General features: G+C 38.5%; 1 protein-coding gene across 2 annotated transcripts in view; it reads left to right on the forward strand.

Moving 5' to 3' along the window:
- Positions 1-2,172: 2,172 nt before the first annotated feature.
- LOC126248906 (uridine-cytidine kinase) overlaps positions 2,173-13,144 on the forward strand; it is a 129,969-nt gene continuing 118,997 nt past the window's right edge. The window contains exon 1 of one of the 2 annotated variants that reach the window (XM_049950383.1): positions 2,173-2,391. In XM_049950383.1, the coding sequence (XP_049806340.1) occupies positions 2,275-2,391 (117 nt within the window). In that variant the 5' untranslated portion in view covers positions 2,173-2,274. The remainder of the gene's footprint in view (positions 2,392-13,144) is intronic. The other variant, XM_049950384.1, reaches the window with a different exon arrangement.

Consider the following 13,144-nt stretch of genomic DNA (forward strand, 5'->3'; position numbering starts at 1 on the left):
TTCTTCATACACTACTGGCCATTAAAACTGCTACACCACGAAGATGACGTGCTACAGACGCGAAATTTAACTTACAGGAAGAAGATGCTGTAATATGCAAATGATTAGCTTTTCAGAGCATTCACACAAGGTTGGCGCCGGTGGCGACACCTACAACGTGCTGACATGAGGAAAGTTTCCAACCGATTTCTCATACACAAACAGCAGTTGACCGGCGTTGCCTGGTGAAACGTTGTTGTGATGCCTCGTGTAAGGAGGAGAAATGCGTACCATCACGTTTCTGACTTTGATAAAGGTCGGATTGTAGTCTATCGCGATTGCGGTTTATCGTATCGCGACATTGCTGCTCGCGTTGGTCGAGATCCAATGACTGTTGGCAGAATATGGAATCGGTGGGTTCAGAAGGGAAATACGGAACGCTGTGCTGGATCCCAACGGCCGCGTATCACTAGCAGTCGAGATGACAGGCATCTTATCCGCATGGCTGTAACGGATCGTGCAGCCACGTCCCGATCCCTGAGTCAACAGATGGGGACGTTTGCAAGACAACAACCGTCTGCACGAACCGTTCGACGACGTTTCCAGCAGCATGGATTATCAGCTCGGAGACCATGGCTGCGCTTACCCTTGACGCTGCATCACAGACAGGAGCGCCTGCGATGGTGTACTCAACGACGAACCTGGGTGCACGAATGGCAAAACGTCATTTTTTTCGGATGAATCCAGGTTCTGTTTACAGCATCATGATGGTTGCATCCGTGTTTGGCGACATCGGGGTGAACGTACATTGGAAGCTTGTATTCGTCATCGCCATACTGGCGTATCACCCGGAGTGATGGTATGGGTTGCCACTGGTTACACGTCTCAGTCACCTCTTGTTGGCACTGACGCACTTTGAACAGTGAACGTTAAATTTCAGATGTGTTACTACCCATGGCTCTACCCTTGATTCTATCCCAGTGAAACCCTACATTTCAGCAGGATAATGCACGACCGCATGTTGCAGGTGCTGTACCGGCCTTTCTGGATACAGAAAATGTTCGACTGCTGTCCTGGCCAGCACATTCTCCAGATCTCTTACCAATTGAAAACGTCTGGTCAATGGTGTCCGAGCAACTGGCTCATCACAATATGCCAGTCACTACTCTTGATGAACTGTGGTATCGTGTTGAAGCTGCATGGGTAGCTGTACCTGTACAGGTCATCAGTCCCCTATAACTTAGAACTACTTAAACCCATCTAACCTAAGGACGTCACCCACAATCATGCCCGAGGCAGGATTCGAACCTGCGACCGTAGCGGTCGCGCGGTTCCAGACTGAAGCACCTAAAACCGCTCGGCCACTACGGCCGGCCAAGCTCTGTTTGACTCAATGCCCAGGCGTATCAAGGCCGTTAGTACGGCCAGAGGTCGTTGTTCTGGGTACTGATTTCTCAGGATCTATGCACCCAAATTGTGTGAAAATGTAATCACATGTCAGTTCTAGTATAATATATTTGTCCAATGAATACCTGTTTGTCATCTGCATTTCTTCTTGGTGTAGTAATTTTAATGGCTAGGAGCGCATAAATATTTTTTCGATCGGTTTAGATTTTGATGAAATTTTGTATATGTTACACACATGAGAAGCCTAATATTTGGTATGTGGGAAGAAGAACGTTGTGGCAACATCATTCTTTCCACAATATTAGCGGATAGTAAGGCCTGAGACATTCAAGCTTACAAGTCAGGAAGAATGATCTTGGAATGTAATCTAGTAAGGTCGTGCAGGTTTAGGGGAAACCTGTATTTCTCAGCTTCTCAAATGATTTTCATTCTCTTAAAGTAATGAAAAAAGTTTGAAAGTGTTGTTAATTTTTACGAATATTTTGACTATCGTGCTTGTATCTTGGACATTTTGGTGATATAAGCTTTTATTACTGCCCTATGTTGAAGTGCTCAAATTGCAACTATATTTTTCCACTTTCCAAGTGAAAGTTATACTTAGATAAACAAACGCACACTAACCAGAACACGTGACCAGTACATAGCAAGCTGGAGCCAATGAGCATTCGCTTTCTGTCATAGCGCAAGGAGCTGCAAACCCGAGCCTAGCCGAGCGCTACCGATCGGCTCACACAATCGGCATCAACATTTGCTGTTCCTAGACACAAGTGGTGATGTAGAGTTACTCTGTTACAATCACTTTGAAACTATACAAGGTGTTGTGTGTGCGTTTGTTTATTCAAGTGACGAATTTGCCGGCGCACAATTGGTTCATTATTTTCGTACAAAATGGCACAAAATTCGTGTTTACATAGAAATGAAATGCGGGAAAATCATAGAACTAACAATAGTGAAGGAAAGGCACCATTCCTTATTGGGGTCGCTGGGGGAACGGCGAGCGGCAAAGTGAGTCCTAGTGACACACTAATCTTTTGATCAATAAATAGTATATTTGTTTTCGATGTTTATTGTTTAAAATTATGTTAGGTCAGTAATTAAGTACTGATAGGGTATTTCAAAGCTGTAGTGAATTACGAACACTGTACAAGAAGACAGTGTGCTGTTTGAGACAACGATATAAGCTTTTAAATTGTTTTTAACGTTCCCTCTCAGTCTGCGGTATCTCCTGTAGCAGCTTCGCACTGAATTCCATTTCTTTGGCAGGGTGGTACTGATGGACTATGGAAATGTGAAGAATGGTCGTTTTCATTTGCCCCTTCACGTTTGATTTCTGCATATCAGATAGTGCTCACAACTCGTGGTCGTTTGGTTGCCGTGTAATAGAAGTGCAACTGACTAAAACTAAAGCAAAATCCATTCATAAGATTGGAAATGGACCCAGATATCAGCAACATAACCTTATCCTGACAGCGCATTATGTAGCCACAGACTCAGTTCATCACCCTGTAAATTAATAAGTGATTGAATGCAAAATCAACAAACAATCATTTTTGTTTGTTGATTATAGAGTAATATTCACTGAGGATGCATCCATCTGAATTACTTGTTACGTGATCAAAAGAGAAATGTCTTTCGTCGATGGGATTATACTGTAAACATTTTGTTGAAAGAGCTCAGTGCAGTTGCATATTTCATTTTTTAATATTGATCAGATGAGAGAATTGATTTGTAGAGTATTACATATTAACTAATGATCGAGTTTTGGAAATTAGAGTATTATACTCTTTGCGGTGGCTGATAGGAGTTAATATAAACGGGAAATGCTTTCACGATCGCTGTAGCTCCATAATGTGAAAGATCGCCGTCAGTTGTGCTCTGTTATGAAATTGTCATTCCATTTGTGTGTGTGTGTGTGTGTGTGTGTGTGTGTGTGTGTGTTTTTATCATTGGATGCATACACTGAAACATATCTCTGTTCTATACCTGATGTGAGCTACTGAAGCTTATACTACGTTATTGTGGTGGTGGAATGACGAAATTGATTTCTCACACACAGACAAATTTTATCCTAGCAGGAAATGGGCAGAATCATACGTTAATTTCAATATTTTCGTCCCTTTACTTGAGGCACATCTGCTTGTTAAATGAATCTTTTCCCGTTGGCATTTAACTTTGTATTTTGACGAATCATCAGACTTTAAAATAGGTTACTGAATCGAGTTTTTCAGTCAGTCACATTATATGAAGTTTCATTCAAAATCTCAGTACACCAGCTAAGTCCCCATTTTCTGTAGGGATGTGATGTTAATACCTCTTCTTAAATCAGGAAACAACTGCATATACTGTATTGATTATGCTAACTTTGATTGCCTGTTTGGGTAAGGAAGGATTGGTGACTTCTTAACTACCACCTTATGCACGTTCTAGATGCCTGAAAACTAACTTTGGTTCTGTTAAGAAAACATCATTTTACATTGACAAACTAATCAAAATGAAAGAATTGCTGAAAATATTTCTGTTCCAGAATAAGCTGCATTGAGCTTTTGGTAGCTCGTTCTACTTCCAGTAGGGGTATTACTTCCACTCATTCTCCGTTAAGCATATCGTGATATGTTGATTCGGTAGTTTACTATCATTTGTTTGTACAAATAATAGTTTTTCTCAAGGAAATAAGTATTTTTGTTTTTAATTACAGTAGGAGGTTCAAGGGGATACTGCATAGAGCAACAGTTTATCGGGTTGTAATAAATTCAAATGTCGCAGTTATCAGCATTTAGGCCTACAATGTGTAGGATTCCTGTGGGGAAACAGAATATTTTCTTAAAACAATTTGAGTCTTTTGTAAATTGTTTTCCTTATAATAAGAACTACTATTAGTTTGTGTGGCTTAATGTTAAATTTGTTACTGAAAATAACAACAGGACTGATTTGCACACCCAGTGAACACAGGTCACCATCAAGTCTCTCACTGAGATTAATTTCATTGACAAGACCATAAGCCACAGCATAACAGTAAAGCAGATTTTAAATGATTTTTCTGACAATGACGTGCATTTATTTATCAAAGGTTTTTTCCCTACATATCAGTTAGTCAATTTCTGTGATAGGACTTTTAAGATGTATCACTTGCAAAGATCTTAATAGTTTCCAAAATTATTTACAGGACATCAATTGGGGTCCAGTCTACAATTTTGAAAATGTAGACAAGTCGAATCTTTTTTATAGGATTTTCATTTCCTTGTTTCAATAAATCTTTCCCAAAAATATAAATGTTTTTATAAACTACTTCGCTCCCGCTAATAAATGTTTTGTTACTCAAGGCATCGAAACTCCATGGAAAGGAAAGTGATAGCCGTTTACCTCATTTAGAGACTCCAGTGTACGTGAAAGAAAAGCACTCTACAGATTATACTGAATCATTCTAAAAAGCTTCAGAGAAAGGCAAGGGGCATGACTATTAAGTTTGAGATCGATGCTTCCAATAATAAAATTAAGACCATATGGGGTATAATAAAGAGAGTGATAGGAAGAATTGAAGTGAAGTCGGACCTAATGGGCTCATTTTAAATAAATCTGAAGAAGTAGCAGAGATTTTCAACACTCATTTCCCGTATACTGCATCCCAAATTGGATTTAGGGGCTCTGTTGATGAGGCAGTGGGTGGACACCAAAAAGTGGGTCTCACAAATACCAACCTTAGTCAAATATCTCCTGTCACTGAAAATGAAGAGACGATAATCAAGGAAATGGACAAATAAAGTCTCCCCTGATACTGACGAAATATCCATCAGAGTTGTGTTATTAAAACACTTTATAAACAGGGTAATAAAGTCAAATTTTCCTTTTAACATGCTTCTAAAAAATTCTAGAAACAATTGTCCATAGAAGGCGAGCGAGGTAACCACCTCAACTCCAGTAATTTATTTAACAAAAGCCAAATTGAACAGGCCTTATTCTCATTTACCAACCAAGTCTTAGACTCTGTTAATAAAGGTGTAAGTGGGACAGCTGTCAACTGTGGAATCCCACAGGGCTTTGTGTTTGGGTAGCTCATGTTCCTAAACCCTATTAATGACCTTCTAGTGTGTACCAGCTTCGAGACTCATTTTACAGTTGTTGGTGGTGAAAGTTAGTTAGTTTCGTGTTCCATGTATCATTTGCATGAAAAATTGTAACTAAGTGAAATGAGTCATTTAACATACAAATTGCAACTTAATTTTTAAATATGGGTAATTTATTTAAATACTGACAGATGTGACTTAGTAATTTCTACCCACCACCTTTTACACCTGACAAGTAAAAGAAATTCTTCTGCAGAATGGAAGGCGCTGTCAGGGAGACACTTTTTTTTTAGTTTGTTTTCCAATATTACTTTGCCATCTGTCAGAGAATTTATCACTGCATAAGTTATCAAAAATTTTAGTTGCAGCATTGTGCTCCTCTTTTTGTGCTAAAGACAATGTTAACATGGAGTAATGGATGTAAATTTCCTTCTGGTATTATAATTATGTTCATCATTGTTCGTTTTCAACTGCTGTGGATTGTTCACAACAAAATTTCTGAGTGAATAAATATACTGTGAAGCAGTAGTCCCAATGCCCAACTTAAAATGATCACGGGTATGCACCACATATTACTCTAACAGCACATTTTTGAGCAATGAAGACTGTCTTTCTTAAAGATGAATTGCCCCAGAACATAACTGCAAATGACATTATTGAATGAAAAATGAAATATGTCAGCTTAGTGAGTAGTCTCTTCCCAAGATTTGCAATGATTCTGAGTGGCAATGTGGCTAAACTACATTGTTTTAGGAGTTCCAAAATGTGCTTTTCTCCAGTTCAGATTCTCATCCAATAAGAATTTGGAAGTTTCCACCCTATCTATTATTTTCTCATGTGTTACACTTCTCATTGGCGCAGTATCCCTACTTGTGCAGAAGTGAATATGTTGTCTTTTTAAAATTGAGGGTGAGATCATTTGCAGAAAATCAGTCAATGATGCTTTTAAGAAAATTGTTTACTATTTCTTCTGTTTCTGTATGTGTGCATGGATTGATTACATTACTACTGTCATATGCAAAAAGAGCTAATTCTGACCAAGCAAGGTTGCACAGTGGTTGGTCCACTGGGCTCACATTTGGTTGAAACTCACATCTGACAATCTTGATTTAGGTTTTCCATGATTTCTCTAGATTGCTCCAGGCAAATGCCAGGATGGTCCCTTTGAAAGGGCATGGCCAACTTCGTTCCCTTATCCGATGGGACTGATGAACTCACTGTTTGGTCCCCTCCTTCATATCAGCCAACTAACCAATTAATTCTGCTTGTTGTTTATTAGATGTCAGATTCCACCTGTCTGCTTTGACCCATGGCATCGTCAAAAGGCGGACACCACTACTTTCAGCGTATCCAATATGATGACAATGACGTCACTTCATACACACACCAACAAATGTGAAAAAATATAAAAATTACACAGTAACGTCTCACTCCAAAAATAAAATGAAACTGGACAACTGTGGGGAAAACTGTGGGATTAGGATGTGGAAAAGCTAAATGTACAACAATAATAATAAAAAAACCACAGAATGCTCCCAAAACAAACAATATCACAAAAAAACAAAATTACAGTATTTTGCTACACCAACAAAAAGACAGGAATTGGACATTTCCCGCGACCTATATAGCTCAACCGCAGATCTCGATTCCAAAAATCCAACACTTACAGCTATGAAAAGTAGAACCAAAACCCAAACACAGGGCATCACTAAATCAGTTAAAACACCTACCACAAATGCACAAAACATCACAATTACTATAGAATAAACCCACAACAAAAAAAGAACTTCTAAACCACATACAAACTACCACCCATAAACTAACCCCAAACCACCCTCATCACCCTCCCCCCTCAAAGAAAAACCACAAACAAATAAAAAACACAAAAATAAACCAAAATCAATCATACCTTACAAAACAACAAAAACTGGTCCTCTACAACATAATCTCAAAACAATCCCCCCCCCCCCCCCCCACACACCCCCCTCCCACAACCTGCTCCATTAAATCCATAACCAATATCCCCTCCCCCAACACCCAGACAAACCCAACACTCTTAACTCACCACACCCACAGCCTATACATCATCCTCACAGCCCTAAAAAAAATGCGAAAAATACAATAATCTTCAAGGACACTCTTGTGCCAGCAATACTCAACTAAATGACATTGCGGATGGGAAGAGTGCCTCTTCCCCCTCCCTATAACTGATTTAGGGGGGGGGGATATGATGGATTTTGGTCCAAAAATATTCAATTTTTCGAAAATATTATTTTCTTGATCTACACGGTTTAATCTATGTTGTGTGTGAATTTTATCGTGAGAGCACCTGTAGAAATGCCTTTAAATTGTTAAACTGATTAACTCTGCACTGGTGGCCACTATCACCTTTTCTGACATTTGAGAATCTGCTTGCTTCAACGGAATTTTTGTCAGTGTGAAGTCTATTTTCTTTCGACATCTTTGGATGACATCTGTATCTCTGGCTGACATCTCAATATTTGCCTGAAAACTTTCTTGCATGTGGTTTATTTAAATTTTGACAATACTAACATACATTAGTAGGTGGAAGGTTGAATTCACAGACCTTTACATGGAAGTCTAGATTAATGCATAATGGGTGGTGTAAAAACTGTGTTTAGGGGGAAAAAAGGGCCACTTGAAATGAAGAACATAAGCTCTCAGCTTCAGCATGCAGGGAAGGAGGTAATTTATTGTGTGGTTTTCTGAACATGCCTCCATCTTGTGCAAGGTTTGAAAAAATAAATGAAGAAATGTCTGATGCTATATGCAATACTGCCAAAGTTTCTATGAAAAAAGTTGTGGGGGAATTGGTGGAAGTAAACCAAAGAGAAATAGATCCTGGGGTAGATATTCATGACAGTGAATCTCTTAAAAATGTTACTGAACTGTGTGTTTCTGTAGATGAGACCTGCAAAGGGTTCACACATCTCTGTATGGAGATGCATCTGTTATTGGTATTGTCTCAGGTAAAGTTTTAGATGTAGAAATTATGTCTAAATAGTGCCACCAGTGCGCAACAAGGAAAATGTTCAACAATGGAGACAGTGAGAAACTGTGGCAAGAAAAGCATGCTCTAAAAATTATAGTGGCTCAAGTGGGGGTACGGAGGTTGCTGCAGTTGTGAGGATTTTCTCCAGATCTTAAGACCAGTGAGGTGTTAGATATACTACATACCTTGGTGATGGGGACTCCTCTTTGTTCGAAGCTGTAAGAGATAAAAATCTGTACAATACAGCAATAGAAAAGTTGGAATGTGTTGGCCACATCCAAAAGTGGCTTGGTGGTAGGCTTCATTGCTTGCGGAAAGAGGAGAAAGGTGAAGTACTTGTGGATGGAAAACCACTAGCAGGAAAAGGCAGGCTTACTCAGAAAGAAATTGATTCTCTTCAGTTATTTTATGGGAGAGCTATCAGGAATAGCACACACAATTTAGAGGCAGTGAGCTGTGCTGTGTGGGCAATTTTTTTCCACAACCTATCCACTGACCAAACACCAATGCACAGTGTATGTCCGAAAGACGATTGGTGTTAGTTCAACAACAGAAATGAGACGTATTCACATAAACACTTGTTACCAGAACCTGTTATGAATGCAATTAAGCCCATGTTCAGGTTTCTTGCAAAACCTGATTTATTGAGAAAGTGTCTTCATGAAGAGACACAAAATGCAAAAATAATTTAATTTGGATTAGATGCTCAAAAAGGGCATTCTGTGGACTTGAAGTACTCAAAATAGGTGTCTGTGGTGCAGTTTTATGTTACAATAATGGAAATAATGACATAATTGAAGTGCTGAAGATAATTCGTGTCGATCCTGGTTTGTTTACAACAAAGCATTTTACACCATCGACGAGAGCAGGGTCAAGGTAGCTAACAGATCAGTGTCTTACCTGCAAATACAGGCCAGGCAGATTCAAAGAGGAGAGAAACTAGGGGGATGAGGTGTATCAGTATGGAGGACTTTAAAATTGAGATAAGCTAATTACATGTAGAAGTATGAGGAGAAAATTTTTGAACCTCATTTTCTCTGTTTTACATTTTTTACGTTATTAGAAGCCTTTTTTCAAAAAGTATGTGCCCTAATGCTATCAAATTTTCAGGAACTGTTCGCAGCTTGTAGCTGTCTCCCTGGAACTAAAAAATATGAGATACTGCAATTGCATTCTGATTTACAGATGATTGTATGTGGGGAAAAAAGTTAATTTTGGATGTGAAAAATTAAAAACTCTGTTAATGGTACAGTCTGTACCTTAAATTAATAACTGTAGTTCAGTGGTCTTATAACCTTCTCAGGACAGTACAATAAAATTTTCAGATGAATTGCATGATTAGAATTTGAGTTGTGGCTTTTTATAAAAAGACAATGGAAAAAATTAAAAATTCAGATTTCTGGCAAAATATTAATCATGCATATCTTATTGTATTTTTCTATTACAACACAGCTCTTTTGCTTTATACATGCAAAATTTTAGATTTGGACATTAATAAATATGGCTTTAATGATTGTTTAAATAAATGTTTACATTTTCCATTACACCCCCCACCCCCTTAATTGCCCCCAAAAACCCCTCTATCCTGATAGCAGAAGTCCCATTTTCATAATCTTTATACTCAATACTGTGATTAACTACTAAATGACCATAACCCCTCTTCCCCAAATCTCCACAGGACAAAAATGCATCAAAAACTATAGAGATACCCTCCTCAATACATTCCTCAATCAAACCCACCAATTCCCTCTTAGTACAACCCTCCAAACCCCTAAAAACACAATCAGCATACCCACATCCGAAATAACAGCACCCTACACCCACTAACCAACCTGAGAACTATCCCTCCCATACTTCCTCTTACCAAACTGCGATTCATTAATCTCAGCAACCACCCCCAGCCCACCGAATCTCCCTTTACACTTAACATACTTGGAACAAACCGCTCGACAAAATGGAAACCAATCCAACACTCAACTCTCACTTATACCAGTCTCATGCGCACAAAAACTGATAGAGGACCGATAACAAAAGTGATAAGTGAGCAAAAAAACACTCCCTCATGGCCACCCTGATTTCTCGAACAAGGTACCGTGTCCAATTGACCGCCAGATATTGTCCCGCTGACATTGCCAAGTATATGCAACCCGAGTCCAAGACACCAGAACTCTTGTAAGCCTCATATTATTGCCACAAATGTTGCACCTAAAATATTCCACAGTATAATTTAAAAGTAGGCATCATTTCTTCACCAATCTCTACACGCAATGATGTGCTAGTGAATTTCCCTGTCATACCCATACTTTAAAAGAAAAAAAAGGCAAAAAATTACACTCCTTTCCCCACAACAAACACCAAACCAAGAAGACCTATAACTCACTGGAAACACTTCCAAACTACATTACTGCACCAACTACGTACACTCAAAGTGATGTTACCACTATCATAACCAAACCTCAAATGAACCCAATACATGGTACACTGGTTGGCTATACAGTCAATCCTATAAAAATTCAATTTATCAGAGAATATTGTGATTCACACAATCAAATGCTGTAGATAGGTCAGTGCAAATACCAACTGGCACTATTTTATTAGTTAGTGCTTGTAAAATTTGATGAATGAACATGTAAATGACGTTCTCATTGGAACAACTCTTCTAAAATCCAAACTGTGATATGCAGGGGGTATTATTGTTATTCAGGTAAGGTACTATTGTAGAATACATCACATTGTCTAAAATTTTGGAAAATGTCAGTAGTGAAACAGATCAGTAATTAGGGACATCTCTCCCATCACAGAAGAAATGATAAACAAAGTTATTAAAAGTATTATTGACTTGTTTTCTGCAAATGGTCTCACCCTCAATTTTGAAAAGACACAATATATTCAACTGTGCACATCTAGGGGTATGGCACCAGTGATAAGTGTAACACATGGCGAGGAAATTATAAACAGTGTGGAAACTTCAAAATTCTTGTCTGTCCATGTTGATGAGAATTTAAATTGGAAGAAGCACATTTTGGAACTCTTAAAACAACTTAGTTTAGCCACGTTTGCACTTAGAATCATTGCAGATCTTGAAGAGAGACAAAGTGGAAAATTGACATACTTTGCAAACATATCCTCACTCAGTAATGTTGTATGAAGTAATGTTCTGGTGTAACTCATCTTTATGAAAGTAAGTCTTCATTGCTGAAAAATGTGCTGTAAGAATATTATGTGGTGCTCACCTACGATGATATTGCCAGCATCTGTTTAAGGAGTTGGGCATTGTGACTACTGTTTTAAAGTATATTTACTGCGTTGTGAAGTTTGTTGTAAATAATCCACTACAGTTCAAAAAGAACAATGTTGTACATAACTATGTTACCAGAAGGAAAAATGACATTCATTATTCCATATCAAGGTTGTCTTCAGCACAAAAAGGGGTGCACAGTGCTGCAACAAAATTTTTTGATCACTTAGCCAGTGACATAAAATGTTTGGCAGCACATTAAAATTTCTTTCTGGGAAAAAACCTTATGAATGTCCATGATGTAACCATATGTACAAATTAATTTGTGATGTGAATTTTAAATCAATTGTTTCACATCATTACAATCTGTTGTGCAAAGTGATCCATGGAATATGAAAGTAACTAACTCATCTTTCTTATGGAGGGGTCTGACAATTACGTATTTCAGTTTCTCGGGAAAAATGTGTTTAGTTAGTGATGCACCATATATTTCATATGAGACAGGGCATGTCATATGGAAACAAATGTTTAGTAGTCTATTGGAAACACTATCAAAATCAGCCCGCATCTCGTGGTCGTGCGGTAGCGTTCTCGCTTCCCACGCCGGGGTTCCCGGGTTCGATTCCCGAATTTTCTCTGCCTCGTGATGGCTGGGTGTTGTGTGATGTCCTTAGGTTAGTTAGGTTTAAGTAGTTCTAAGTTCTAGGGGACTGATGACCATAGATGTTAAGTCCCATAGTGCTCGAACTATCAAAATCAGATGACCGTTATGGTTAACAATGTAGCCAGCAATAACCTTCAGAAAATTGCAAATGCTGTCTATAGTGAAGTTGTAATATAGTTTGAGTCACACCATCTGAATGCAGGCAACCACATTTCATTCCAAGTGAGCTGGAAATTACAGGAATTGTTTAACATTAAATGTAATGATCAAAACCTCATAAGTATGGAATCTTCAGAGTTTCTGGGTGTACATATTGATGGTGTTATCTTTTGGGTTAATTCTCCTCATGCCGTAACACCAGTCAGGAAGCAAAAGAGAATAATCAGAACAATAATAAAAAAATAGAAGTTCATTTAAGCCTTTGTTAGAGATTTAAATATTCATCTTTCTTGCATTTACATTTTAGAAATGGTGTTTGTAATAAAATGTGTGATGAAGAAGGAGAATGTCTCTATTGAAAACACAACTCCCATTAGAAAAAGAAATGTGTGTGTAACTTAGACGAATAACGAGAATAATCTATCATTTGCAGATAAATGAAACTTCCTGGCAAATTAAAACTGTGTGCTGGACCGAGACTCGAACTTGGGACATTTTCCTTTCACAGGCGAGTGCTATACCAACTGAGCTACCCAAGCATGACTCACGCCCCGTCCTCACAGCTTTACTAATGCCAGTACCTCGTCTCCTACCTTCCAAACTTTACAGAAGCTCTCCTGTGA

The sequence above is a fragment of the Schistocerca nitens genome, chromosome 3 (genome assembly GCF_023898315.1).
Source record: "Schistocerca nitens isolate TAMUIC-IGC-003100 chromosome 3, iqSchNite1.1, whole genome shotgun sequence".
Lineage (NCBI taxonomy): Eukaryota > Metazoa > Arthropoda > Insecta > Orthoptera > Acrididae > Schistocerca > Schistocerca nitens.